The sequence below is a fragment of the Trachinotus anak genome, unplaced genomic scaffold (genome assembly GCF_046630095.1).
Source record: "Trachinotus anak isolate AG129_WGS33_773 ecotype Australia unplaced genomic scaffold, CSIRO_AGI_Tana_v1 ptg000012l, whole genome shotgun sequence".
NCBI lineage: Eukaryota > Metazoa > Chordata > Actinopteri > Carangiformes > Carangidae > Trachinotus > Trachinotus anak.
The window spans coordinates 11,985,449-12,013,174 of NW_027273863.1; the positions used below are offsets into that span (position 1 = coordinate 11,985,449).

Sequence of the window (27,726 nt, forward strand, 5' to 3'; positions counted from 1 at the left end):
ATTTGGTAACAGCATGAATGTGTCACATTATTTGTTGCAGACGTATTTGATGCTGGGTGAGTTTCTCACAAACAATGTTTTCATTTTGAAGGTGCTACCGCAGGGTTAGGTTTTAACTTGTAAATCAGTTCTGATGAAGGATGCAAATGTACTCGCCAGGCAGGCTCTGTGCTCAGATTTCACACTGGATGCATGTGTGTGTGGAAGTGTGAATGTGTGCTTCTATTAGAGTTCACTGAAAAAATAAACAAATCTGAGCGCCATGTTCAATAATGGACAACTATACTGTATGTGCACAACATTGAGTCACTAAGGGAACAGTGGGCTCGTGTATAATAAGCTTCATAGTATCATTTACAAATGATGAGACACATTCTGTGTGGGAGTATTTACTGTATATACATAAGAAAAACGCAGCCTTAACATGAGCACAATAAGGAGACAATGTTTGTGTTCTCTGATGCCACCTGCACGTCGAAATACTTGTTGGGACAGTGCAGGGGACATTTGACTTTGCAAAATCAGGGGGAAATGACAGTTGTTTGTTGGGTAAGTGGTGTATATGTGTGTGCAAGAATGTGTGAGAGAACTAAATGAAACTGTTTGTATATGCCAATGGTTCCATGTTTTAAAAAATTAGAAAAATAAAATTGCATTTCAGAATTTAGGGAACAACACAGGTGGCAGAATATGATCTTGTGAGGATCATTGTGTGTGTGTGTGTGTGTGTGTGTGTGTGTGTGTGCACATTCCCATGAGGTGCCTTCTTTCGTATGTGCATGTGTGCATGCAGGCATCTCACTGGTTAGCAGTTTAGCGGCTCTGGTTTCAGTCGGGTTGTCGATAGGTCAGGTCGACCTCTGAGTGATCTGCGACCCTGACACTGATATCAAGTTGTGTTGTTTCAGACAGACGCCCGCCATAAGAGCTCTTAATTAGTTCCCCAGACACCACAGCCATTTAGATCAAATCTATGTCTGGAGAGAAAGGAGGAGGCGGGAAAAGGTATCATCTGAAACTTCTTAACACAATCATTTCCAGAGTTTCTGTTCCAAGGATAATTTTCAGTAATCAGTTCACTGTAAACAGCTAAACTGTTTATATGTTTTGACATTTGCTCGTATTTATGAACATCAAATTTCACAAAACATAAAATAGTATGATTGCATAACATACAAATATACCATAGAAATATCAAATGTCTAGAGTTATTCAGCTACATTTTTCCCACATGTGTTGTTGGCGGTCTACAGGCTTCTGAAAACATCAGATTTAGAGAAAATGACTCAGGACCAGTAATTAACCTTTAAACAATCAGCAATCAAGGACCACCAAGAAGACCTGGGGTCCCACAACTCTGACTCACACATTAATGTAGATGTGCAGGATCACACTCTGGCCTGAAGCAAAGGAACTGCTTTGATGATGAAAATACATTGACGGTCGACAGGAGATTTTTTTTTTCACTGTGTGTCTGTTTGGAAGTCACAGCGAGGCAGCATGACCATCTGTCTGAGTGCCCTCGGGAAAAGATAAATTGTGGTTGCTGCAGAGAAGAACTTGCGCAGTCAAATGCATCAGAAAGGCCTGGCTGTTTGACCATCACAGTCAAACCATTGTTGAAATATCTGCACTACGGCAACAGGAAATACTAAAAATAATAATCTTGCAGCAAGTACATGTTTTAACACTTGGTACTGGTGTTTGAAAAACTACACTGGTCTGTTGAGGGCGCTATTAGAAGACTAAAACTAACACACCAGTACAATTAAACCTTAAATTATTGTCTTGAAAATGTTTAATTCCACTTTTATTAATTACTTAATAGAGGACAGACAACACTTGTAACAGGGATTATGTAGCTGTAACCAATAAACTTTTTTATACACAGTATTTGTTCATTTATAGATGATAACTGACTCAAACTATTTATTAATAATCCGTCAAGCACTGACTCTGTGATGCTGCCAGTAAGATAATGACTTCTATTCAAAGTTTGTCTTCATATCTTTACATCACCATTCAGCAGCTGTCATCTTACTAACTGGTTTAAATGCTCGCTGATCAGTAGAGAAAACATTCAAAATCAGCAGAGCCTCTTGGCCTGATAAAATACTGATAAATGACTAAAGGTCATGCAGGTGACCCTGAATAGAATAGAATAGAATAGAATAGAATAGAATAGAATATTCAGTCAGATCAACAGTCCAAAACCCAATGAGATTCAGTTTATAAAACAGAGAGAAGCATAAAATCTTGTGCTGGCTAAATTTCTTAAATGATCAACTGATTATCAAAATAGTTGGCACTTCATTCTCTGTCACTCGACCAATCGATGAATGCACTAATAGTTTCAATATTTCTTCCTATATATTATTTCATACACAGTACATTTTAAACTCAAATAGTGGATTATAGAAACTGGTTCAAGTTCACCCTTAGGCAGTGTGTGTGTGCGTGTGTGTGTCCATTTGATTTATCACATAATAGAGCAGGATATCAGACAAAAAATAATAATTATGCTTAGACTTACATTAAAGCCCAAACCTCGTAGAACAACAATACTGTATGCCGTGTCAATTTAAAAAAATAGAATAAAAAAAAGAATTCAATAGAATAGAATAGAGTCTGTGTTTCACTCAGTCGTATTTAATTTTGCAGAGCGTCACTAATGTTAACATGCTACTGAGCATTTCACCTGTTCAGTCAGGCGAGCAAACAGCTTAGTAAACCGGACCGGAGGAAGTAACAGACTCCGAGGGTGCGCCACTCCGTCTCTTTCACATTAAACCTTGAATAAAGCAGATATCTGCCTGTTTTACATTTATTCGTCTGTTTCATTAGGAAACCCGTCGTTATGAATCGAAATCATAGCGGCTGTTAAACCGTGAGCATCCCTGTATGACTGCACCCGGCGGCTTCTCCACCCCCGTTTTTGCCTGAATGGTGCGCTCCGCCGCTGCAGGTCTGGTTCAGGCAGCCACAGCGTTATCTGACCGGAGGATCTCCGACCGCACGGAGGACCGGCCCCGGTGTGTGCGCGTCTCCGTCTCCAACACCTCTGACATGAATGAAGCGTTCATTCCTCCGAGCACGGACACCGGGGAAAGACTCCGAGGACTGTCCCGGGACGGCTGTGACTGCTCCGTGTCCGTGTAAAAGGGCCACGGATTGTTACCGGTCGCCGGTCGTAATGAACCTGTCGGCGCCTGCGGTGCGGTTCGTGTGTCCGTGACAGCCGAGGGATGGTGCAGAGGAGCGTGCGGTGCTGTCGGGAAATGCAAAACACATAGTACACGGACAAATACTGCATCTGATAGACGGGACTTCAACATCCGTGGGGGTGTGCGCCATATTCCCGATGCACCTGCACCTCCAGTAAAGGGACGGAGATCCTGCGCTGATGGAAATCTTTAAATGATATTTGCAGTATCTGTCAATCTGCTTTTACCTCACCGTTTTCAGCGCTGCCAAGAACCACATGTGCAACCATTCTCCCCAAGCCTGGACGACTGCCTCTTCTTTTCTACCTCATCTCATTTCTCTTTAAGCCATTGAATTAAATGCCATTGTGTGGACTGGTGCCATGAGGAGCTTTACACTGATCAGATGCAGAAGGCTTTTATTGTGAGAAGTGTTTACTCTGATGCAGCTTAAATGTCAAGGATCAAGGTGTCCTCATGTTAGAGCGAATAAGAGTGTGTGCCACTGCTGGATGATTATAAGCCTGTGGAATGCTTGATCTCAAGATGAAGGAGACTTGTCGCATCTGTGGCCGAGAGCTCTGCGGTAACCAGAGGCGATGGATCTTCCACCCCACCGCCAAACTCAACCTGCAGGTGCTGCTGTCTCACGCTCTCGGGAGAGAGCTGACCCGGGATGGCAGAGGAGAGTTTGCCTGCTCCAAATGCACCTTCATGCTGGACCGCATGTACCGCTTCGACACAGTCATTGCCCGTGTGGAGGCCCTGTCCATCGAAAGGCTGCAGCGCCTCTTGCAGGAGAAACATCGGTTGAGGCAGTGCATCGGTGGGCTCTATCGGAAAACAAATTCAGAAGAGGGTGCAGGACCAATCAGTGGAGGTAATGAAGGGCCAGGAGATGGCATGGTGGACATCTCAGGTCTCACTCATGCAAAGTACTGTGCCCTGCTCCAAGATGACCTGGTCTACTCTTTGTATGAGTCCTGGGCTGATGACAGCCTGGACTGTCACCATCACCACCACCCTCAGTGTCCTGCAGGTCCGGGGTCAGAGGTTACAGTTGCAGGCTCACAGCGCTGTGTGCCCAGCACTCCCAGGAGGTGTCGAGGATGTTCCTACTGGCGGGTGGCAGATTCAGACTATGAAGCTGTTTGTAAGGTGCCCAGGAAATTGGCACGGAGTATTTCCTGTGGGCCATCAACCAGATATTCAGCAAGTGTTATCGGAGGCAGTGTGATTGGAGGATTAGGGGGTGTTGGAGAAGGAGACAGAAAAAATGTGGAAGATTCAGAAGAACCCCCCTCCTCTCTAACTCTGGTCCCTGGTTCTCAAGAACCCTCGAGGACATCAGACAGTGATCGCACCCTGGCTGGACGAGCCAGCTCCAGCCCTTCTATAGCGTCCCTGGAGGTAGCCGAGGAAGACATCCAGCCTGGAGCCATAACAGATGGTCCACTGAGCTCCCCCAGGGACGCCTTAGATGACCGGATCTCTGACTCCCTCTCTGAGGAGCACATGGGAGCCCCACATGGCCCAGCCTCACCAGGGCTCAGCCTCCCTCTGGCCCTCTGCTTGCTGCAGAGCTATGCTGTCTACCGGCCAGTCCAGAGCTTTAAGGGGAGCAAGCTGCCAGTGCTGCTGAGACAGAGCTCCAGTAATGGAAGCAGCAGGCTGGGCTTCCCTGATCCGGTCTTGGGAATGTCGTATGGAACTCCAGAAGGAGAAAGACACAACCACATGCCAACACCTGAGCTGGAGACCCCTCTGATCAGGCTGGGTGCCAGGATGGATCAGGATCTGAGCTTGACTGATATGGAGGATCTATTAGAAGACTTGTACAAAGAGTATCCTCCCCCACCTCCCCACCAGGTATAAAACCTTGATGAGGATGGTGATGGTGCTGAGTACAAACATTTCACTACTGTAGGATGATGACACTTGGTGGACTAGTGGATTTTGGCCATGCTCAGCACGTCAGCAGTATCTGCAGTGAACCACCTCAGCAGGCTTTGGTGTTTGACACACAAACAGCGCACAAAACGATCATTCTCACACACCTTTTTTAGCTTAATTAGCCACATAATCCAGCTGTCAGTCCTTAAATCCCGCTCACAGCCTCTCCCACAAGGAGGATGTGAACTACAGTGGTGTGTGCGTGTGTGTGTGTGTGTGTCCTCTGCTTAGTTTTCTATGTGTGGGAATACATTACATGAGCAGTTAGGTGTGGGTAAGCGGTGACACACGACATGGCCTAATTACCTTGTGTGTCTGTGTGTGCATACAAAGAGGTCATTAGAGTAGAAAATAAGATTATAGAGTGAAAACAGGCATTTTTCACAATTAAATATTCAAATGTTCAAATTTAAAACCAGCATTTACTTTTGTGTTTGAAGCTGAGGATCCACAGTGACTTCTGTGTGTGTAGCCACTGAAGCACGAACACAGCCTGCAGACAGATGAGTCTCCCAGTTTTTCCAGTTATAAATGAGGTTGCAGCACAGGATTTTCTGCACCAGAATGCCAAAACAAGCGTGTGTCAGAGTGTTTGCATGTGTGCTGTATTCAAAAGCCGGCTTCCTCAACTTGATAATCATCAGTGATGGTTTTCGGATTTGCCGTTGAATGAGATGTTCCTCCTTAATTAGAGTGTATGATCTTGGTGCCGTGGCTGCTGACTGAAGTAGGTTAGATGTGGGGAGACATTAAGATAGAGTGACTCCCACACTGGCCTATTTTCACTCAGAGCCCTTGAGGCAAAAGTGATCCACGCAATGTCAGACCACCCTGTCATCTCAGTACTGGTTGGCTACAGCCAGTAACGCCATTTAAATGATAAGTTAAGTTTAGAAATTCTATTAGGAAAAATTGAAGTGAAAATCTAAATGTATAATCTCGTCTACATGAAACTACAAGTGAGTGTATCATGGTGATATCCTTCTTTTAGTTTGTTAAAGTTGAAATTATTCATACACTGGTTATGTAAAGATAATGGTAGCACAGAGCAATTTGGACTCACTTGTGCTAACTCATGCATGCACATGCTCACACACAGGCTCGCTCCTCACCACAGCTTTTTACAAAGTACACACATGAATGAGCGGAGTTTCTCAATGTCGTACACATACAGTGTTACGTAATCCACAGTGCAGGTTATGCAGCGTTCAGCTTCTGTATTTTCCATGAATTCTGAGACATAGTATCTTCTTATAAAATAATGCGGCTACTCTCTCTTCTTCCCTCTTTGTCTTCATGACAGAGTCTGGTCGAGGAGCAGCAAAGTCAGCTGAACCAGTATGAGTGCGCGGCCGGTCAGTGTGTCAGCGAGCTGCAGAAGGCCCAGCTCCAGGTCCAGTCCCTGCAGGTCAAGATCCACGAGAGTGAGGCCAACAATATGGTAAGACGCTCAAAAACACTTCATTACAGGTGGATATGTTTGATACGAGCACACCTGAGGCCTGACGACAGCCTGACAGTGATCTCTCTGTCTGTAGAAGCTGCAGGAGAAGCTGAATGAGATGGAGTGTGAGCTGCGATCACTCCGCCAGGCTACTCAGAGTCAGGAAAGAACCATTCAGGGTCTCACCGAGTCTGTTAGCACAAAAGACAGTGAGGTGTGTTTTTTTTTTTTTTTTTTTTTCTGCATTAAGTAGTGAATTAACAACAATCAGCCGAGGTGAGATGATCACTGCTGAGAATGTGCTCAAACATATGCTTCATTCTGCTTCAAGGCCCAGGAGCTGTACCAGATGATTGAAGGGCAAAACACCACTCTGTGTAAGCTGCGAGAAATGGCCCACCGCAACCAGCTCGCTCAGTGCAAGGTGAGACCTGATGCACGTATAGTGGTGCAAACCCTGATCCAGAATAAGTCTTGTGAGAAATTACGTCTTCAGGCTGATGACCTTGGTCTGTGATCATTCCTTCTCCAGGCTCCAGAGGGGGTCAGTGAGTCCTTGACGCTCGCTCAGCTGCAGGGCGAGCTGGTCGGGGTGCAGAGCTCCCTGTTCTCCCTTGGTCTGGAGCTGGAGGCCAGCCAGAGGAGTCTGAGACAGAGCCAGAGGCAAGGAGACGACCTGGCGAGGTTCAAGGACAGACTGAACTCTGATCTGCAGGAGGCACTGCAGCACAGGGAGGTCACTGAGAAACACAACCAGGTCAGTGTGTTTGTGAATGTGTGAGAGTGAGAAAACCCAACATTTGGGAGCAGAAGCGTGTGTAACCTCTCGTGTCTGTGCTGCAGGACCTGCGGAGTGCCCTTCAGAAAGCTCGCTCTGAGCTCCAGGCTAAAGAAGCAGCTCTAAAGGAGAGCGACGCAGAGAAGCACAGCGTGCTGCAGGAAAAAGAGAGAAGCATTGCACAGCTGAAACGCTCTCTGCAGGACAAGGAGCAACAGCTACAGGTAACACACACAACCCTGCACACTTTGCATACATACACTATGTGGATACGCAGATATGTACATATGCTTAGATGTCTAAAAATCTTTATATCTGTAGGAGTATTCGGACATGTTGGAATCAGCAGGAAGATCCAAGCCGAGAGATGCTCTGCTGGAGAAACTACGAGAGCGCATTAAAGATAGAGACAGAGCTCTGGAGGTAAAACACAAACGCACACACACACATTCATATACACATCAGGCACAGAAATGACAGGTAGCGTGGTGTAAATATTGAGTGGGTGCAAAAATGCAACTACCTTTCTCAACCGTTGTTTCATGTGGATCACTGTTTCCTATGCTGTGTGATTCATGGGGCAGTCATGGGAGTCTTGCAGGGAAAATTAATCAGAAAAGACCCAAGTATGCATTTTTGTAGAAAGGGCCAGTGGTAGACAGTAAAGCAAAATCCGCCAGAGTTCAGCATAAAATGTCACCACCAGTGTACAAAGAGATCTTGGTGGGAGGTGTGAGGGACAGAACAGAGGGAAAACATCATTACTGTCCCCTGTACAGTGCATTGTGCTATTTTATAATCAAACGTACCTTGAAAAGAGTATAGATCTTCCAAAAAATCAGAGGAATGGCGGTGCCTGCTTCGAAAATGTTAATTTTATATCCTGATACATTGGATTTAATTAGTTTTTAAGAAAAAAAGACCTTTGAATTCTGTATATTGGCCCCTTTTTTTGCTGTCAGCTACAGAGCTGAACACAGTATAGAACATGATGAATGTCACAGCTGCGGGCGCCCAGAATAGCAGCAGGGTAAATTATTCTCCCCTCTCGCTGTCTGCAGCGCTCCATCGATGACAAGTTCCGCTGTCTGGAGGAGCGTGAGGGCCAGGTGAGGAGGCTGCAGCTGGCCCTCAGGGAGAAGGAACGAGACCTGGAGAGACTGCGCTGCATCCTTTCCAACAATGAAGAGACCATCACGGTACACTCATCACACACAGTGCAAAAGATATCAGATCCGCTGGTTTATACTATTGGCCAAGGCCCATACAGTGGAATCTGGTCAGACATCCATCAGCAACTCCAAAAAAGTAAATGCATATTCTAGATATACGTATATGAGGTGTTATATTTTGCTTTTTGTGCGGTTGTGCCTGTGATTGTCATCATCAGAGTCTGGACGGCTTGGTGCGAAGTAAAGAGCTGGAGCTGGAGCAGGCGGCAGAGGCCTACAGGAACCTGCAGTGGCTGAAACAGCAGAGTGAGGAGAAGGAGAGAAACACCCTGAGAGAGAAAGACACCATCATCAACCAGCTGCAGGCAGCCCTGCAGAGCCGCAGCCAGGAGGCACAGGTAACACACACACACACACAGCTTCGTGCTTTTATTATCATGGCTTCTGATTGTTTGCTGTGTAATTTTCAAAGCTTTGGAAAACCAGCCCAGGTAGACAAACCTGTGTGTTCACTTTAACAGAAACAACAGGTGTGCTGATTCAGCCTTTTCTGGGTGTATGTGGCTTTGTGTGTGTGTCTGTGTGTGTCTGTGTGTCTATGTGTGTCTGTGTACAGGATCTGACAGCCGCCCTTGTTGCCAGAGTTCAGGCCGGCCCTACTGATGTTGTGGAGGAGCTGAAGGCTCGGCTGGCACTGAAAGAGAAGCTGTTCCAGGAGCTGCTGTCAGACCGCAGCCGCCAGTCTAATGAACACCAAACACAGGTCCAGGATCTGCTCAACACTCTCAGCTCCAAGGACCAGTATCTGCAGGTGGGCCCATGTTGCTGGTATATGCAACTCAGACTGTGTGCAACAGAAAGATGCTGGAAAGCCTTTAACTTCTCCACTCTTTCTCTCTCAGGACTACTCCTACAGGCTGTCCCTGGTGATTAGTGAGCGGACCGGCCAGCTGCAGGAGCTACGCAAACAGCTGGTGTTAAGAGAGCAGGAGCTGTGCGAGCTGAGGCGCGATAAGGAGAGGGAGATGGGTGGAGAGACGGCGCATCTGCAGAGTCTGCTCAAAGAGAAGGAAGCCTTTATCAAGGTAGCTGTCCATGCACACATCCTCTTGCTCTGTGTCCTGTATACCCGATCTTCACAGTTTACTCTATTCATCAGGAGCTGATGCAGGGCCAGGAAGAGGCGATGCAGTTGTCTTCTAAAGAGAGTGAGGTAGAGATGAAGGCTCTCCAGGATGAGCTGCACCTGGTATTGAAGAAGGAAAGGGAGGCTCAGGTATCTGTGTGGATGATGAATTAAAACAATACTTGTGTTGTTGTTGTGTTTTTTTTTTTTTTTAATCTTACAAGTTTTAACTTTGTGTCCACTCCCTGCAGAAGGAGCTCTCTGTTCTCCGGTCATCTTTGGCTCCGCAGCAGGTTGAAGGAGTTCCAGCAAAAGACAGCACGGATCACCAAGTAGGATTTTCCTTCATTCCCAATTAGGCAATACTTAGGGGTTTTGTACGGCTTAAGAATGATGCACTTAATGTATATCTCCTTCCTCCTCAACCCTGCCTGACAATCTGGTCTAGTGTGTGCTGGAGCAGCTTGTGTCGGAGTACAACAAGCTGAATGACGCCCTGAGGGCAGAGAAGAGATTGTACCAAAATCTCATGCAAATTCACGCCAAGAGTGATAGGTAGGGAAGCTGCACTCAGCCCAGTTCCCTGTGAATACAGTAAGTTGCAGTTTTTTTGCTCTTGCCCTAAAGACACTTCTTTGTTGTTCTCTTCTCCACCTCGCAGCAGCTCAGAGAAGATCCAGGCCCTCCACACTGAGCTAGACTCGGTTCAGGCACTCCGCGGACAGCTGGAGGAGATCCTGGCCAGGACTCGTAACATGGCCTTGGTGCTGGACAGGGCTGCTAAAAGGCAGCCTGACTTTGGAGGTGGGGATGGGCAGGGTCCAGCCTCCAGGGCTGCAGTGGGCACCGTCACTAACGCTCTGTGATGCTCTGTCTGACCACAGCTCGACTGAGTGACACTGACACTCTCTATGTGAGATGAAGCTGCCTGTAGCCACTGATGGTCAGTTTTATGAAAGAAATGTGGTTCTAAAGAGAATATGATGAGGCACAATCTTCTCAGTGTGAATGAAAATCTAAATCTGACCCTCAGTCTGCAGACGGCTTCGTCCAGATAGCACAAGCACCACTCACAGTAGCAGCTGCCTGTTCAGATTAACCTTAATTATATGAAGTGGCAACGTGCAACTCAAGAGTCTTATTTATCAAATAGATTTCATGAGTGTGGTGTGAATATGTTTTTCTAATGTTTCATGAAAACTGCCTGCGTATTGCTTTGCAGTGCGATTGTTCTGTATTGCCATTTCTGTGTACTGTCTCTCACCGGTGTCACTCTTCCAGCCTTACTGTCACAGTGAAGTTCCGTCTTGTGGAGAAACTCAAGCTCATGCCTTACAGTGAAACGTCTCACCATCCATCATTTGTTTTATATCATCTGTTCATGAACAGGATGTGCACACTTAGCAAGGCCCAAGATACAAATCCAAAAAAAGATGGCCGAGTCTTTTCCCCTCAGTTCAGCTTAACCTTGGACTGCTTTCATACCCACTTTTATACTGTAAACCTGCTCTGCTGTAGTTACATTTTAGTCGGACAGATATGCATGAAACAAAGTCAGCCACATTAGATGTAAGGCGCTAGGTGCCTGCTGATTACTTTAAAGTAATATTATGGTAAGTTAATATGATATGTGTTGTTTTTAGTTTATCTGCTTGTTGAACTTCAGTTCAGCTTTGTACCAACATAGCAGGAAAATATAAAATGAAGCTATCTGACAGTCTGTGCCGTGCTCTCTATAAACCACATGAGATGTGAATGCCAGGAATAATACTTGCTCATTAAGTATTTACATTGTAGGCAGAGTACATTTTCTTTGGATGTGTGCCCTGATCACTCATCTAGCCTCAAAGATGGAATCCTTGTCAACACTTCTCTTTTTTTTTTTGTATTTTAAATGCAACAAAAATAAACATGTGCTGGCTTTTTGTGGAAAGCAGCTCTGTTTTGGATTTCTCTTTATTGTGTTTAATTGGGAGTTTGTTTTAAGAATATCCCAAACCTGAAATCCCCGACGTGGTCCTTCCTTCTTTTCCCCAGAGATCAACCCACAGTGTGTTTTTATCTATGAACCATTCCTCAGAGTAGAAATACTGTATACATGTCATCCTCAGCCTCCTCAGTTTGTCTCCTAGTTTGTCCTAATATGCATTTTTACTGTAAGAACACACACATTATAAATGTCTTAAAATGCTGTCACACATATAAATATTGTCAGAAGATTTCTATAGATAATTCAGTGTTAATGTTTATTTGTAAACATCTACATCAAACTCCTGACATGTATTACCAGACATTTTCCTGTCTAAATGAGTGTTTTTTTTTGTTCATGTCCTTGATCCCTCATGCATGAGATTGTGGCATGGTTTTCATGTTTGCATGGCTGCTCTGCTCTAATGCCCAGTTAGATGTTCACAACACTAAAATGCAAATCCAAATAAGGGAAGCTCATGTGAGCCCTTTCACTCAATGGTTCCATGATATAAGAAAAAAACCAAACATGAAATCCATGTTAGTTTAAATGACAGACCTTATAGTGCCACTTTCTACATGTTCCCAGTATGAGAGTGGTGACAGTATGAAGTGTCACTGTGTGTAAACAGGGCCCCACATTCAGTCAGTTCAGCTTACAGAGCACATTGTTCAATCAATAATAACCCAGTACTTTTGCTCCATGAATTTCCTGCCCTCTCACCAGCTGCACAAAAACATTTCACATATTTAACTTTCACCCCTGTTAGTGGGTGGAGACATTTTTAGTTGCTCAGTATCTTTGCACTTTCCCTCATAATGAAATAATCCCATTATAAATCCCAACAATACAAAGATTAACTGTAGCGATACACACCCATACACCTATGATGCATATCTAGCACTGCACAGTGTGTATGTGTGTGTCTGTTGTGTATCATTTGGGCCTATTATGTAAAACAATTTTCCTCTGGAATTTCTGCCAGTCACTTTCCTCTGAGCCTCTGCTTCCTGGCAGCAAACCAACATCTATGTATGTGTTCCTCACTCACTCTTTGTATGAGTGTGTGTGCAAAACTTTAATAAGACAAAACAAAAGAATATGCTGCATACATATGAAGTTTTGGCACATGATTACCACCAACCTTTCGTGTGTATGAATATAAATGATCCCAAATCCATGACATTTATTTCAATTCTCATGAAAACACACACACACACAAACTAGTACTGGGCTGCACCACCTTCACTGTGCTTTTGGCTGGCTGGTGATGTATGACATAACATTTCCCTTCAGTGCCCCGGCTTTCAAAGTGGTGATTCAGTGTACAGACAGAAGTGTGGAAAGAATGGGGTAGAGGGTGAACACTTGAGAGGGAGAGACACAGAAATCAAAAGAAGACGAAGAAAAAGCTTGGATTAAGATTTAAACAAAAGAGCAAACAGCAAGTGGATATTGTCCTTATATGGTTGTTGTGTTTCCAGAGCTCAGCACAGAGGAAGAAGAGGAGGAGGAGGGAGACGATGAAGATGGCAGCAGTGACGAGTTCACGGACAGCATAGAGGAGGATGGTGATAAAGTGACCGCCAGAAGTTTGTCCTTTATTCAGGTAAAATGCTTCTATTTACATTTCACACTTTTGTAAGCGCGGATGTATTGATTTCTCACTGATTTAAACCTTATTTAAACCCTTTACCCAAACCCTTCACTTGCATAGAAATTTAACTTTTTCCTGACTTGTGTAGACTTCTGGGAAGGCTCATGACCCTGAGGGTGTGACTGGAGGGCTAGCGAGGGGGGTACTGCCCCAGAGAGCTGATGTAAAGCAGCTCGAGGAAGAAAAGAAGACACTTGAAGGCCAGCTGGAAGAAATAAGGTTACAACTGGAGAAGGATGGATACTCCTCTGTGGCCCAGATGAGGTGCATATTTGTTTCAGAGATCCTCAGGAAACTTTATGTTTTAATTGTCAAAGATTGACTGTTATGTTTGTTGTTGTCTCTGCCCTCTGAGCTGCTGGAGAGGTTTAAACAGCTCCATTATACTGATGTCTGTCTGGCTTAATCTTTCTGTCCGTCGTCCACCAGGAGTGCACTGCAGAGGCTGCAGGAGGAGAACCAGGCTTTGAAAGAAAGCCAAGGGCGAGCTGGAGTCCTGAGTCTGAGGATGAACACGGAGAAGAACCACAGGAGCCTGAACCAGGAAGAGGAAGAGGAGGAGGATGAAGAGGAGGAGGAGGATGAAGAAGAGGATATTGGGGAGGAGGAGGAGGAGGAGGAGGAGGAGGAGGAGGAAGAAGAAGATGAAGAGGAGGAAATACCACCGATGCCACTGGGGAAGCGAGGTCCTCTGCGTGTCAGTCTGAATGAGGAGCGAGGGAAGAGGCACTGCACGAGGCCACACTCTCTGGACCTGGGCAAGCTGACGTCCCGTCATCACACGCACCAGACTGCAACGGTAACACATTAGGGTTAATATGTAGGATTATGCATGGGATTTTGTTTCATGGTATTTTGTCCATCCTTTGTACAATATGGTAATTTTTACTATGGTTACACAGTCACAGAAATAATTTTCCTTTATTTTTTCTTCAACATATCTGACAGTGTCCTAAAGAGAATAAAATGGCAAATAATGGTTGTGGAAAAAGTGTTTGCCTAATTCAGCTGAGTAAAAGTGGCAAATACCATTTGGATAGGAAAATAAAAGTCCTAGCTAAATTTCTAATTCCAAACAAACTAACCAAAATGCAATCCTATTGGCAATAAAGTATCACAAGTAAAACTTCCTTCCTTCCTTATTTTGAAGGATGGTTAATATTTGAGGCATTAAAGTGTATTGAAGTTTTTTTAATCTTGTCAATTCTCCAGGTTGCAGTAAATAACTAGTATATTCAGTCGTTTAAAAATGAATCATGTTTTCAAGCTACAGTATAGCATGTGAAACCATATTTTGGGAAAGTGAAGAGAACTGCAGCTGGCAGATTAATCTTGTAAAAGTGCTTTGTTACCTTCCACCTCTGTGAATAAAGCAGTGTCTATGCTCGCTGCAAAGTAGATTTCAGGGATCTGTGCTAGAGCAGCTTTGCCTCCAGGCCCTGCCCTCCTTTTCTCCCTGACTTCTCATCACTGTGCTCTCTATTTACAGTCTCTCTGTACAGGTCTGATGTTCTTTTAGTCTCGTGGTTGTTTACATAAGTAACGGAGCTCTCACTGCTGCATTTCCCTTGTTAAAATAGTCAAACAGTTATTGTCCTGCTGTATGTGATGATAAGTGTGTCAATGAAAACATAAGCTCCCATTTGTTAAACTGATGAAAGTGACATACTCTACCTGCAGCATCCTCCCTTTGTATTACATGTCAGTTGCTTAAAACACTTTGTTGCTACAGGAGGTGGAGCCTGCTGGTGACAGGAGTGAGGTGGGAGCGCTCTGGCAGGATATAGAGGAGGGTCTCCACGAGCAGGCTGCCCGCCTGCGCTCCGATCTGGCTCTGAGCCACCAGGAGAATAGAGAGCTGCAGGAGAGGCTGATGGTGTCTGAGGCCACGGTCCACGCTCAGGCTGAACAACTGAAGGACTACAGAGATCTGCTCAGTGAGTCGCTCTCTAGAACATGCACAAGGGAATGCAGTCATGCTGAAAAAAAGTGTTCAAAACCACAACCGCATTTGTTAGTATACAAGATTTCAGTCATTTCTCTTTCGTGTCTCTGCAGCAGAGACATCAGTCCAGCAAGCCAGTAAACAGGTGCAGGTGGATCTTCAGGATCTGGGTTATGAGACTTGTGGTCGGAGTGAGAACGAAGCTGAGAGAGAAGACACCAGCAGCCCAGGTAACAAAGAGATGAAATTTACTCTTAAATCATGAGAACCGACGTTAGTTTCTCCTGTAAAATAAACTCATTAATCATGTCTCTGCATCTCCGTCCTGCAGAGTTTGACGACCTGGAGATGTGCACGTCCCTGTCCCATCAGCAGGACTATGAGGGTGAGGGCGGCAGCTGGTACGCTGGTAACTGCAGCAGTAACAGAGGAGCTTATGAAATGGGGGATGAGTCCTCTCTCCAGCACCTGGTCCAGGACCTGCGCTCACAGCTGACCCGCTGCCACAAGGTGATCCGTGGGCTGCAGCTGCGTGTCCGCTCCCTGTCTGCCACCAGTGACTACGCATCCAGTCTGGAACGCACCCCTCGCAAGGTACTGTAACACTAAACAGCTGCTCCGCATTACTGACTGTAATATTACTGACAACTCATTTTATCCCCACCTTCTAGGTAAACTGGGCTTTTGAGACATCACCCGCCCCCAGCGGTGTGGAAGAGGATGAAGGCTGGATGTCTGACACTCAAGGGATTCGCTCAGGGTCAAAACCCAGCAGGGAGCTGCAAGAACTGATGGCACGAGTTGCGTCACTGGAGGCACAACTGAAGAGCTCCAGAATGGAGGGAAAAGGCCAAGCAGAAGAGGGGAAATGTGCCACTTGGCCAGGGTGAGTGAACAGGGACAGAGAGGCAGTGGTTAAAGAAGGAAGGGGAAGGGGAGTGTGGGCCTAGTGATGGTTAGCCGTGCGTGTATACCCCAAGGCACCTTCATTTTATCTAGAATCGGTTAACAGATGCACATGGGAACGGTTAGTCATGAGACTTAAAGCCTGTGGTGCTCTGAAAAGATGGTAGCATTCCTATTAATTGTGAGCTTCCTTGTGTCCCTCTCCTATTTCTTTTCCTCCCTTTACAGGAAGTACAACACTCTGATCCAGGCACAAGCTCGTGAGCTGTCCCACCTGAGACAGAGGATGAGAGAGGGGCAGGGAGTCTGCCATATCCTCACCCAGCACCTGGGTGATACCACTAAGGTACCAAAAACCATAAATTAATTCTTAATTTTCTCCATATTACCAAGGCAAAATAGGCCACATAGAGACGTTTTATCGTCGATATTCTTGTATTTCCCCAAATTCTCAACAACTTTCAGGCCTTCGAGGAGCTGCTGCGAGCTAATGATATTGATTACTACATGGGTCAGAGCTTCAGAGAACAGCTGGCACAGAGCATTGCCCTCTCACAAAGAGTGGTCACCAAGATCAGTGGACGTAAGCAACATCTTCTCCTTAACTCCTCGTGGTTTACAGTTTTTACATTTTTGTGGTCTTTTACTGTCTAAGTTGTCTTTTCTGAACATTGCGTCCTCTTCTGCTGTTTGGATTTGGTTTACACAGGCGACCGCGCAGAGAGCAGTGATGACAAGACGGGTCATGAGTTGCTTGCCCTACGGTGAGTCAACACTATCATAAATGTAGTGTATGTGTGAAAAAGAATATCTTTACCATGTCACAACTTGAAGTGGTGGTAAGGTAAGCTGCCATGTGGAGCCAGTATGAGAGGTTTAATTTAAAATAGGACTCAATGCTTACGTACACACACCTTCAGTTATATACAAGAATTGCAGCAGATACAGAGTCCCCTGCTTGTACATATATTTATATATTACATCGGGGAGGTAAGGAGTAGACGTGGTTGGTTGCAGACCTTCACGTGTGCAGGGCCGGCGAATGTTTACAGGCTTGAAGATGAGAAGTCAGAGCGAATCTATTTCATGATTCAGCTGCACAGTTCAATGCTCAGATTACATCTTGTCTGCAAGTGTTTTTATAGTGTTTAGACTCTTCACTTCTCATGCATCAACAAGTATCACCCGCAGCATTGTGATCAGTGTATTAGCTCACTTTGTAGAGCACTAGCTCTGTCCCACTGATTAGTTTAGTTTAGCTTTGTCATGTGACACGCTGCAGCATGCGAGGAGCCGTCCACATGGCAGAAGGTTGCTGTTAATCCACACACCGGCCAGAGCATTGATCCTTTACCGTTAAGTTGCTTTAGTTGAATAGACTTACAGGTGTCCAACCAGCAGGGCTTAAGGGGCTCAGTTAGAGTCTTTTACTGGTGGTGTGTCACCCTGCTGAATGTAAGACTGTTCCTTTTGGATCTGAAAGAAGGAGTTATTTATGGATTTCTCTAAATGTGACATCAACATTTGACATTAGATTCATTTTCCAAAACTTGTTATTTATAATGTTGTCTAGAAGTCTGGGTAAAGTGGAAAGAACCAGAAGACATCAAAGACTGTAGTCAGCAGTTTTCTCTGCATCTTTAAAGCTGACCCAGCTTTGTCTCTAGTGCATCAAGGACTTATACAGAGGCTCCCTGTGGTCTCTTTCTGTGGGTGGAAGCCAAACTTAAGAGACAGCCTTTTTTTAGGATGCTGTTGGAGAGAGAGTTCATTCTTCAACACCTCAAACAGTAAGATACACACACATAGTCAACTTCTTGTTTACTGTGAGAACTCCACTTTTTAACACAGTTACTGGTAAATGGTTGCAGATCGGTCCACTATTCATGAAACTGAAAGACTGACTTAATTACTAAGCCTTAGATTATACATTTACATTTTGTTTTGTTGTTACTGACAAATGTAAAGACATTGCGTAAAATGTTGATATAAACAAAGAGCTCTGTTGTGAACTGTGCCAGGAAACGTCAAACAGCTGATTCTTGTCCTGGTGTGCACATGCAGGCTGAGTAAGGAGCTGCAGCAGAAAGATAAAATCATTGAGTCGCTCCACACCAAGCTGCAGCAGCGTCCTGAGACCCCGTCCAGCTGCCACGCCCTCTCTGAGACCACCGACCACTCAGACAGGACCTCCTTGGTGTCCGACGAGTACAGAACCAATGAAGACTTGGAGCTGTGCTCTGATTTAGATGCCAGAGAGTATCAGGAGGAGCACCGGCTGCAGCAGCCAGGACACGGATCAGAACCAGATGGTATAGTCTAAACTTAAGCTTTCTTTCTCTCTGTGAAATGCCTCTTCTATCCTTTCACCTTCCATTCCCCTCTTCTAGTCCGTCCACATTTCCCTCTTCCTCATGGTCTCCTCAAGTCCTCCAGCAGCTGTCCCAACATGCTTTGCTCAGCCCCTGTGGCTTTGACCAGTCAGTCCTCCAGAGGTATGGGCCTCACAGATGGTTATGACTTGCAAAGAACCCAAAAATCCAAATTTTCTTTTCCTCCTCTTCCTCCATGTACTGTACCTGTCACTTCCTGTCATTCTCCTCCAGCCCTTTTCAGTGCACCTGTTTCCTCCTTCCTCTCTGTCCCCTCTGGCCCTGACGTCTGGGGTAATGAAGTAACTTCTGACCCCCGGCCCAGGGCCCTGTCTGTGATCGCTGTTCGCCCAGAGCTGGACACGCTGTACAAACAGATGAATGAGCAGAACAGGGGTGAGGGGCCAGGGAGAGTGTGTCATGTGTGAAATCAATTGTAAATTAAAGATTTAACTGTCATAATCTCTACTGTGTGTAACCACCATCTCATAGTCCTCTTTGTGTTTTCACCTCATGTTTCCTACACTTCTTCACTCTTCTGTGTGTGTGTTTGTTGTTACAGGATTTGCAGCTCCCCATGACAAACCTCTGTTCACTCTCTCACCTGGTGCCCACAACCAACACAACCTCTCCAGCTACAGCCTGCTATCCAACCATGCCTTTCAACAGTACCAGCTGGGTGGCATCCCTGAGGGCCACTCGCTGAAGTCTGACTCAGGTCTAACGACAGGCGGGACTTTGTGGGACATGGAGAACATGGTTCACCCGGTCGGAAGCTTCCCTGGATCATCTGGACACCAGCCAGGAAGCAGCCATGCAGGTATAAATAAGTTATGCTGTTCCGTTACTTACCAGCTCTGTATTAACATCATAGGCCTACAATCTGTAAGGATAATTAGCTGACGAAGTGGATGTGGCTATTCTTAATTTAATCTATTTGTCCCTAGGGGTAAATTTGATAGAGGAGCACCTACGGGAGGTGAGGTGTCTCCGTCAGCGTCTGGAGGAGTCCATCAGGACAAATGAGAGGCTCCGACAGCAGCTGGAAGAGAGACTGGCCACCACTCGGCGTGATGGAGGTACTGTAGCCCTCCTACACTCGAGAAACACCACACATGATCACTTCTTTCTCTTTAAGAAATTACATCAAATAAAATCTGTTTTATTTTGTCCAGGGGCACCGACAAACATCTACATACAGGGACTGGACACAGTCACTCAACTGTCCAATGAGATCAGAGTCCTGAAAGAAGAAAACTTGGGTTTACAGTCGCGCCTGCAGGCCAGCACAGGTGTTGTATCTAAAGCCGACTAAAGTTTTCTTCTGGATTCTGCACATGAGCTCGTTTTGACTCACCTCTCCTCTTCGCTCAGACTCGTGTGAGGAGGTGGTGCAGTTGCGGGAGGCCGTGTTTACAGCACGGGCACGCCTGAAGCAGGCAGAGCTGGAGGCCGAGCAGTGGAAGGAGGAGCTGAGGCGACTTCAGACTCACAGCCAGGAGCAGGGACAGCAGATACACACATTAAGGCAGGAGCGCCAGGCCAGTCAGGAGAGAACCAACAGGTTGGTGTGTTCGTGAGCATATAGTAATTGTGCCTGTTTGTGTTTCCATATCTGTCATTTGACCACACAGTATTTGTGTGTGTGCGTCCTCAGGCTCCAGCATGAGGTGTCACTACTGCAGCAGCATCTGTGTGAGAGCAGGGAGCTCATCCACTCCCTGCAGAGTGAACTACAGGTTTATGATCGAGTGTGTTCCAGCACAAAGGCCAACAAAGGTGGGAATTGTAATATATACTATGCTTAATATACTGCCTTTTTAAATAGAAATAAAAGCATTACTTTGAATTCACTATGTGTACAAGGTCCTTACTTTGGCACCATCTGGTGGTAATATTAAGAATGACATAATGCACACTGACGTGAATAGGTCAAAGCAAACATAGACTTCTTGAATATTTTTAGTTAAAAGGATGTCCCAGTCTCTACAGCAATGTGTATTTTGTCTTCAGGCTACCTGTGTGAGCTCCCAGGTCTACCAGTGGAGCTGGGGGAGCTGCTCGGGGAGGTGAGGAGTCTGCGTGCCCAGCTGCAAACCAGTGTCCAGGAGAACAGCGCCCTCAAACAGCTGGAGCTCCACAAACAGCTGGAGCAGAAGCTGGGTGTCGGCTCTCCTCGGACTCCCTCCCTCTCTGCCCTCACTGCCAGCCCTCAAAGAGAAAACTTCTACAGGCGACAGCTGCTGCACGGTGAGACACTTCTTCTGCTTCTAAATGTGGCTCTAACACACTACTGCACAAACTGTTTGTGAGGCTCTGTGTGCTGTGCTGTGGGTTTGCATTGTTTCCTAGCCTGGTTTGTGTATCTGTGTGTTCCACAGACCCAGCTCCGTCTCCACCGGTCAGGGACATTGGTCTGTTTAACTGTGGATCTCCTGGTCCCCCCTACTCAGACCTGGACGACAGCCATAGCACTGCCAATGGTGTGACTTTAACACTGCAACTGCATGACTGCAACTAAATCTGCCTTTACATTTACATTTAAAGGTAGAGAGGGACGCCCCTGCTCTGGTAGGAAGTGGTAGTGCGTTCACACCAACGGGGGACAACGTGAGAGAAGAGTTTGGCAGAGCCACCCATTCGTACTTTGCTGCCTTATTATACGAGAGTGTATTGCTTTGTAACAATAATAACTCCTTATGATTCTAATGTGCTTGTCACTTTCAGGATAAAAAAAAAAAAAACAATTAGTGTCATTTAAAGTCCTTTCATCTCCAGCAGACCCTCTGGACCCTCACTCTGAGCTCGAGGGGGAGGCCCCTGATGGATCATTTGCGAACCGTAACGGCCGTCATGCCATCGGTCACGTGGATGATTTCAGTGCTCTGCAACAGCAAGTTCTAGAGGGGCGGAGTCTTGTCCAGCGCATGGAGACCACCCTGCAGGCCTGCCTCGGCCCGCCACTGCTGGATGGCAACCAGAAGCAGAGCAGCGAACTCGTGAGAAAGAAATATTTTTAACAAAGCAGTGTCCACATCGAGTAATGACTGTAGAGCACAAATATCTAAGTGAGTTCTTTATGCAGGTTCTGGACTATGGATGTGTGAAGAGTCTACTGTCCAACACCAGGACTCTGAGGCAGATCCTGGAGGAGGCGATGTCACTGCTGAAGATGTTCTGGAGGGCGGCTCTGCCGAGCACCGATCCCTCCATCCAAAACCTCAAGAAGGTTTGGAAGCACATTATTATTATTATATTATGACTAGTCTGAGCTTTAAGAGCTCTGACAGTCAAACATGTTATATAAGAAAGTCAAGCCATGGTAACAAATATACTGTGTGTGTGTGTGTGTAGGAGCAGTGTATGCAGGAGGAGATCTTGTCCCTGAAACTGCGTATGTCAGAGCAGGAGGAGGTTCTTAAAGGGACGATTCAGAGACTAAGGAGCACCAGCCGCACCAAGGAGAACATGGAGCACTTCATAGTTAACCAGTGTAAGTGTTTCTGTGCGTGTGTGTGTGTTTCTGTGTGAGAGAGTGACAGAAAAAAATGGTAGGAAGGGCAAGTGTAAAACAACAGACCTAATAAGGTAAAGGAAGTGAGACGGAGAGCGATTCTCAGCAGACATTACTCTTCTTGGAAGAGGAGAGAAATTCCCGGTTGGGGTTTAGACAGAAACAATAAATGAGGCAATTTATCGTCCACAGATCTGCAATACACAGGCCTCTGTGAATTTTACTGACAAACATAAGACTGCTTCTTGTAGCCCTGGTCTGAATACAGAGAAAACCTAAAAGGAAAAGGTGTTATTTATATATGTGTGTAGCACATGTATAATGCCGATTAGTTTTTACATCTCTGTGCGCTTCTAGTGTTGTAATAGCAAAACAACCATATGTTTTTCTGCAGTGTCAAGGACTCGTGATGTGCTGAAGAAAGCAAGGACAAATTTAGAGGTAAGCTGCTTCTCTTATCCAGGATATCATAATACATAATGTAGGTTATCTGTGTGCATATTCCATAGGTCACAGTATAATATGTGTCAGTATTATATGTTGTGACATCCCTGGTGTCCTAAACTTCTTCATGTCTTTGGTATTTAGGATGTAAATTCATCACTTTTGGCTTTTCTGTCTCACTTGTTCCTTCGTCCTGCATTTGTCTCTCCTCACCTCTCCTCTCCTCCCCTATCTTCTCCTCTTTTAAAACCCCCAGAAGAATGAGCTGAGACTTTCCTCTCTAAGCTCCTCCTCTTCCTCTCCTTATGCTGGTAATTGTGTGACATCTCGTGGCCTTAGGTAGATGTTGTCCCAGATACTCTATTTGAAAAACTGGACTGTAGTAGTTTTAGTAGCAGGACCATTCCTTATGGTTAATCTGTAAACGTTAAAGTAAATTTCTGTTGTCTGGGGCAGCTTTTACCGAAGTGTGGATTTGCTTTTGTCTAATCATGCTGACGTCACTGCTTCACCATCCCATCTGACAGCGAACTCCATCCTGGTTTAACTGTTGACTGCTATTTTTAGAATTTTGTTTCTGCTTCAATAGATTGTTTATGAGAGCGAAATAAAACATGGGAGATAATGGAGCTAATGGCCCGCTACTATTCTGGTCGAGAGCAGAAAACAAGATGATCACACACACACACACACACACACACACACACACAGCTCAGTTGGTCACTTTGTTTTCTACCTGGGACACTGCCATGGCCAGTAGTTAAGTTTTTGGTGTGCGTGAGTCAACCTCACTGTATAACTCACAAGGAAGTAAAGCTGGTTGAATGTGGGTTTTAAAAGACTTAGAGTTGTTCCTGAAACCACAACACTGGCACCAAATTGCATACACATCGGTCTGCTAAGCTTCCAAAGCATCAAAGCGTTGTTTACGTGACCCCTGTATTAAGGTTGAGTCTATTTACAGCTTCGGACCCCACACGATGAACACCAGAATAACCGTACACATAGTTTCCATTCTGTGTTGTTGCTGTCACAGTGTCAACCAAGGATCTACACGCAAACATGTGTGTGACACCATCTTCTGCTTCTGCCCTTTAAGTCATAGGATTGAGTGGTGTCATTAACACATAGATTCATTCACACCACAAGGCACGCAGCACACAGAAACAAACACAGCGTGTGTGTGAGTGAGTGTGAAGGATGGGAGTTTGAGTAACAGCATTGCTTGTTCTCTAATCGCTCATTCCCAGTTCTTCATCTGCAAGCAGTTATACTTTGGGAATTTTATCGCAACTAATATTAAGAACAGCAACCTGCTCCTTGCTGTGGTGTTAATTTTTTTTTTTTAAAGGTTTGACATTGTAGGAATTATTTACTTTATTGCCAAGAGTGAGGTGAGAAGATTGTTACCACTGTCTTGTCTGTACACTAGAGGTGACGCTAGAGTCAGAGGTGGTTAGCGTAGCTAAGCAAGTTAGAATAAAGAATGCTAACAGCTATCCAAAGGTAATAAAAGATCTACTTTAGCCTCTAAAGCTCAGGCAAATAGTGGAGAAATTATAACAAACAATAAATTGCCAGAATTAGCTATTGTATTTAACATATTAAATGGAGGTAAAACAAAAAATAGAAATTCTATAAACGCTACTTCATATAATTTTTAGTTTCAGATATTTTCTGATTTGTGATGCTGTATGTGCATCTTTACTGCAAAGAGCACTCTGCTTTACTCTCTTGACTTTCTGGTGTCTTCAGAATATTAACTATAGATACATAAATTAACCTGAAAAACAAAACGATTTTAAGCTCTAAGTAGTTTCAGCACTGTTCTTCTCAGGCCGCATACAGACCCAACAACCTTCACTGTAGGTCAGCCTGTATGTAGCCTGAGAGGCAAAACCCTGCTTTGGAGGCACAGTAACAAAAGAAAGTCAACCTGAAACAATAAGGGAGCTGTATGCCCCCTGCATTCTCAGTGGAAATTACATCCTTGTGCTAAGCTAAATGACCATCTCCTTGCTATAGTGTTGTATTTACCATATTTATCATACAGACATAGGGCACTCAATCTTCTCATCTAATACTGCAAGAAGGCAAATAAGTATATTCCCCAAAATGTTGAACTATTCCTTTAACATTTCACCTCACCAGCAGTTTTATCAGGCTGTTTTAGGATTGTTGAATGATAACGTTCCCTCTCTCCTTTTGTCTTTAAATCTAGCTGAGGACCCAGGAGATGCTGCCAGAGAACAGCCTGCTGATGGCAGTTTCCTGAAGACCAGCGGTGCTTCCAGAGCTGCTGGGGCCGTGCCGCCCAGTCAGCGTCCTCCGACGAGGAAGCGCAGCAGCCAATGCCTGCTTTAGACTTTTAAAGAACCAGCCTCAACGCTACCACCTCTGACCTCTGACCTCTATGCTGAAACAGCCAAGACCCCTCCACAACACCGGCCCTCCTCCTTCCAGTCCCCGCTACACCATCGCTCCCTCCTCTGGGCAATATGTGCACAGTATAATCTGCACCTTGAGCCTTACCCTCTCACCAGTGTTGTCACTCTCTGCCCCACCCCACTGCCCCCAAAACCACATGTATTATTGTCTTTGAGTGATGCAGTCAGCAGTTTGCCTTGTCGTGTGTGTGATGGAAGAAGGTGTTTGAAATGTGCCTCTGATGGTTTCAGCGATGTGCGTCCTACTGATGGAGCTGGTTGAAGATGCTCTTAGAAGCTGATCTCAGACCAGATGTATCTTTTCAGTCTGATTTCAGTAGGGTTGTATTACAGAAATGTTGAGGGTAATTATGTTAATTTAGATTAGTGTCAATTACCTTGTATTTTTGGAAATTTACGCAAAGAATTGACATTGGAGGATTTCATTTTTTTTTCCTTGAGAGAACTAAACTTGTAATTTAAAATATAAAGTTTCTGTATTACACCCTCAGATCTGTCTGTAAGAGCATCCTCTCCTGAGAGCCAGACAACTTGTGGACAGAATAGATGATCATGCATGTTTAAAAAGGCTTGTGAGAGGAATTCTGCACACATGTACACATATCCATATATGATTGAACACAGCTCACTCAAAGACAGCACATCCTCAACTATGACTGCCACAGAAATGTTTACTTCTCGTGGCACTTTTATTAACAAGGACATCTTTTTTTGCAAATGCAATGCAAATAACAATGACACCCACAATGTATCACTAGACACAGTGGAAGAATGTAGAGGAGGTAGGTGATCACTGCTACATAGTTGTGTAATAGCTATATCTGTACTTGTGGAGGAAGCTTATGAATGGTATGTCAGCCATCAGCCAAGGGTTATGAATAGCAGAACAAAAGCCAGAGAAAGGTTCCATTTCAGTCACAAGCCTCCTCTTTTAGCTCCTAATGGTGCTTTTTGGCATTAGTCGTATAAATACTGAGGACTGGAGAGTTGGGTCAGTTAAATTCTTTGTGTTTGGTTGGTTGTGATACCCAAGCAGGTTGTACACTATAGTATGTAAAAAAGAGGTTGATGTGCTTAAATGGAACCAGGCTAAACACGCGTATTCAAGCTCCTCTGTAGGAGTTCTCATACGAGCATGTGCAATAATAATGTTTCTTGAATGATCATGCTGCACCGGATTATTATTATTTGTTTGCCTGACACTGGACTATTAGTCACAGTCATAATAATGTTAGGACACGATCAGTGTTATGATTGTAGTTTTTTCTGGAGTGTTGATGCATGACAGAGATTGGTAAATGGTGAATTCTAAGCTATGGAACAGGGGATTGCCAATACTTGCCAAAGTTTGAACTTTGAACTCCTTACTTCACTTTGACTTGCCTTATCCATGCGAATGACGAACTGATCTGAAACTGATACTGAGGGCCTCTAGAACCACAGAGACGGTAACCGTTAGACAGCTGGTTCAGTTTATTTCGTATTGTGCGACAGAAATTAGCTCCTTTTTTTGGACCAAAACGCAACACTGGATTTTTTTTCCCATAGGGCCATATGCTAGAGTCTTTATGTTATTTCTCTTGGTTCAGGCCATCTTAGCATTCCCATGGCAATGGCAATATAGGTTATCAAGTTCTTATAGCTGACACAAACTTTGGCAGGCTACTGGTGGGATCATTGTTCTATAATTCATTCACTTAAACAGTACAACTTCACGTTTGGTTTGATGTGTTTTCTTGCTGTACATTGGGCATCTTATGCTGTAAATAACCTGCTATTCTGTATGAATTTGACTTTTATGTGTGTGTGTGCGCGTGTCTGTATGTGTGTGTGTGTGTGTGTGTGTGTGTGTGTGTGCGAGAAAAAACATCCAACATTTGCTTTTTGCAAAGTTGATTATCTGGGTAGCTGTGCAATAGCTTTACATATTTTATTTTGATGTTAAACATCATCGTATTACGAGTAGGTTTGCTACATTCACTTCAATGTATGATTTATATGCAGTGTATGTTCGAGGATTGTGTCACTTTGAATCAATTAGCCACATAGATGTGTCTGATAAGAAATCATAAACAATGCCTTCATGATATCTAATACACAGATCACAATATCGTCCACCTATAACAAAGCTCTGATTAATGTTGCTTCGCTTGCCTTTAAATTTAGCTTGAGAGCTTCTTCAGTCTGTTCTCAGTGGTAGAAATGGCCTTCAACTAGCACTTCTCTACCTGAGATCTGCCAAACTAGGTTTTATTTGCGCTCAAGTCTTCAGAAAAAGACAAGTTGCCAAGTATTTCAATAGAGGTAAAAAGTTTGATATTTCCTTTTTGAAATTAAAGAAGTTAAAGGGAAAAGTTTTGAAGAATTGTCTACTGTAAAATAGAACAAAAAGCCAATGACTGGAAAGATTGTGAATCACTGGATCTACAAAGCACCTTGTTAGAGCGTAAACAAAGCCTTATTGCTATTTGTTATAAAGAAGGGAATCAAACAGCAGTTTGAAACAATATATTGTTGGTCCTGAGTTGCGTATGTATATACTGCTATTTGATTGGTGCAGCTTTTATGTAAGTGGAAAGCAGCTTTGTTTCTGAGTTTGTGTATAATGAACTAGAAAGCCGATACAGGACTCATATGGATCCTGTCTCTGATGACAGTTAAAAGTTTGTTGCGTTGGTACAAATATTATCACTGAAAGATTTTGGAAAGGAATGAATAAAACACTTAAAAGCTTGCGGTTTGTGTATTTTATTTTTTTGTTGTTGTTAAATGCACTTTTGGTTCCAATTAGATGTT

The 27,726-nt window shown here is 44.6% G+C and overlaps 1 protein-coding gene across 8 annotated transcripts in view; it reads left to right on the forward strand.

Moving 5' to 3' along the window:
• LOC139629536 (myomegalin-like) overlaps window positions 1-27,664 on the forward strand; it is a 44,551-nt gene extending 16,887 nt beyond the window's left edge. The window contains exons 1-41 of one of the 8 annotated variants that reach the window (XM_071492209.1): window positions 3,023-5,072; window positions 6,460-6,597; window positions 6,695-6,814; window positions 6,932-7,024; window positions 7,133-7,357; window positions 7,444-7,602; window positions 7,700-7,801; window positions 8,440-8,577; window positions 8,769-8,948; window positions 9,167-9,361; window positions 9,453-9,635; window positions 9,710-9,826; window positions 9,928-10,008; window positions 10,125-10,231; window positions 10,338-10,480; window positions 13,130-13,254; window positions 13,391-13,566; window positions 13,732-14,101; window positions 15,035-15,239; window positions 15,361-15,477; window positions 15,579-15,841; window positions 15,919-16,133; window positions 16,382-16,499; window positions 16,619-16,736; window positions 16,863-16,917; window positions 18,218-18,465; window positions 18,544-18,648; window positions 18,760-18,921; window positions 19,088-19,345; window positions 19,473-19,604; window positions 19,701-19,817; window positions 19,900-20,089; window positions 20,183-20,304; window positions 20,539-20,775; window positions 20,907-21,008; window positions 21,304-21,524; window positions 21,611-21,754; window positions 21,880-22,018; window positions 22,434-22,480; window positions 22,740-22,794; window positions 24,705-27,664. In XM_071492209.1, coding sequence (XP_071348310.1) covers window positions 3,735-5,072; window positions 6,460-6,597; window positions 6,695-6,814; window positions 6,932-7,024; window positions 7,133-7,357; window positions 7,444-7,602; window positions 7,700-7,801; window positions 8,440-8,577; window positions 8,769-8,948; window positions 9,167-9,361; window positions 9,453-9,635; window positions 9,710-9,826; window positions 9,928-10,008; window positions 10,125-10,231; window positions 10,338-10,480; window positions 13,130-13,254; window positions 13,391-13,566; window positions 13,732-14,101; window positions 15,035-15,239; window positions 15,361-15,477; window positions 15,579-15,841; window positions 15,919-16,133; window positions 16,382-16,499; window positions 16,619-16,736; window positions 16,863-16,917; window positions 18,218-18,465; window positions 18,544-18,648; window positions 18,760-18,921; window positions 19,088-19,345; window positions 19,473-19,604; window positions 19,701-19,817; window positions 19,900-20,089; window positions 20,183-20,304; window positions 20,539-20,775; window positions 20,907-21,008; window positions 21,304-21,524; window positions 21,611-21,754; window positions 21,880-22,018; window positions 22,434-22,480; window positions 22,740-22,794; window positions 24,705-24,847 — 7,503 coding nt within the window. In that variant the 5' untranslated portion in view covers window positions 3,023-3,734 and the 3' untranslated portion in view covers window positions 24,848-27,664. Of the gene's footprint in view, window positions 1-3,022; window positions 5,073-6,459; window positions 6,598-6,694; window positions 6,815-6,931; window positions 7,025-7,132; window positions 7,358-7,443; window positions 7,603-7,699; window positions 7,802-8,439; window positions 8,578-8,768; window positions 8,949-9,166; window positions 9,362-9,452; window positions 9,636-9,709; window positions 9,827-9,927; window positions 10,009-10,124; window positions 10,232-10,337; window positions 10,481-13,129; window positions 13,255-13,390; window positions 13,567-13,731; window positions 14,102-15,034; window positions 15,240-15,360; window positions 15,478-15,578; window positions 15,842-15,918; window positions 16,134-16,381; window positions 16,500-16,618; window positions 16,737-16,862; window positions 16,918-18,217; window positions 18,466-18,543; window positions 18,649-18,759; window positions 18,922-19,087; window positions 19,346-19,472; window positions 19,605-19,700; window positions 19,818-19,899; window positions 20,090-20,182; window positions 20,305-20,538; window positions 20,776-20,906; window positions 21,009-21,303; window positions 21,525-21,610; window positions 21,755-21,879; window positions 22,019-22,433; window positions 22,481-22,739; window positions 22,795-24,704 lie in introns of those variants that run through there. The other 7 variants (XM_071492210.1, XM_071492211.1, XM_071492216.1 and 4 more) reach the window with 7 other exon arrangements.
• Window positions 27,665-27,726: the final 62 nt, after the last annotated feature.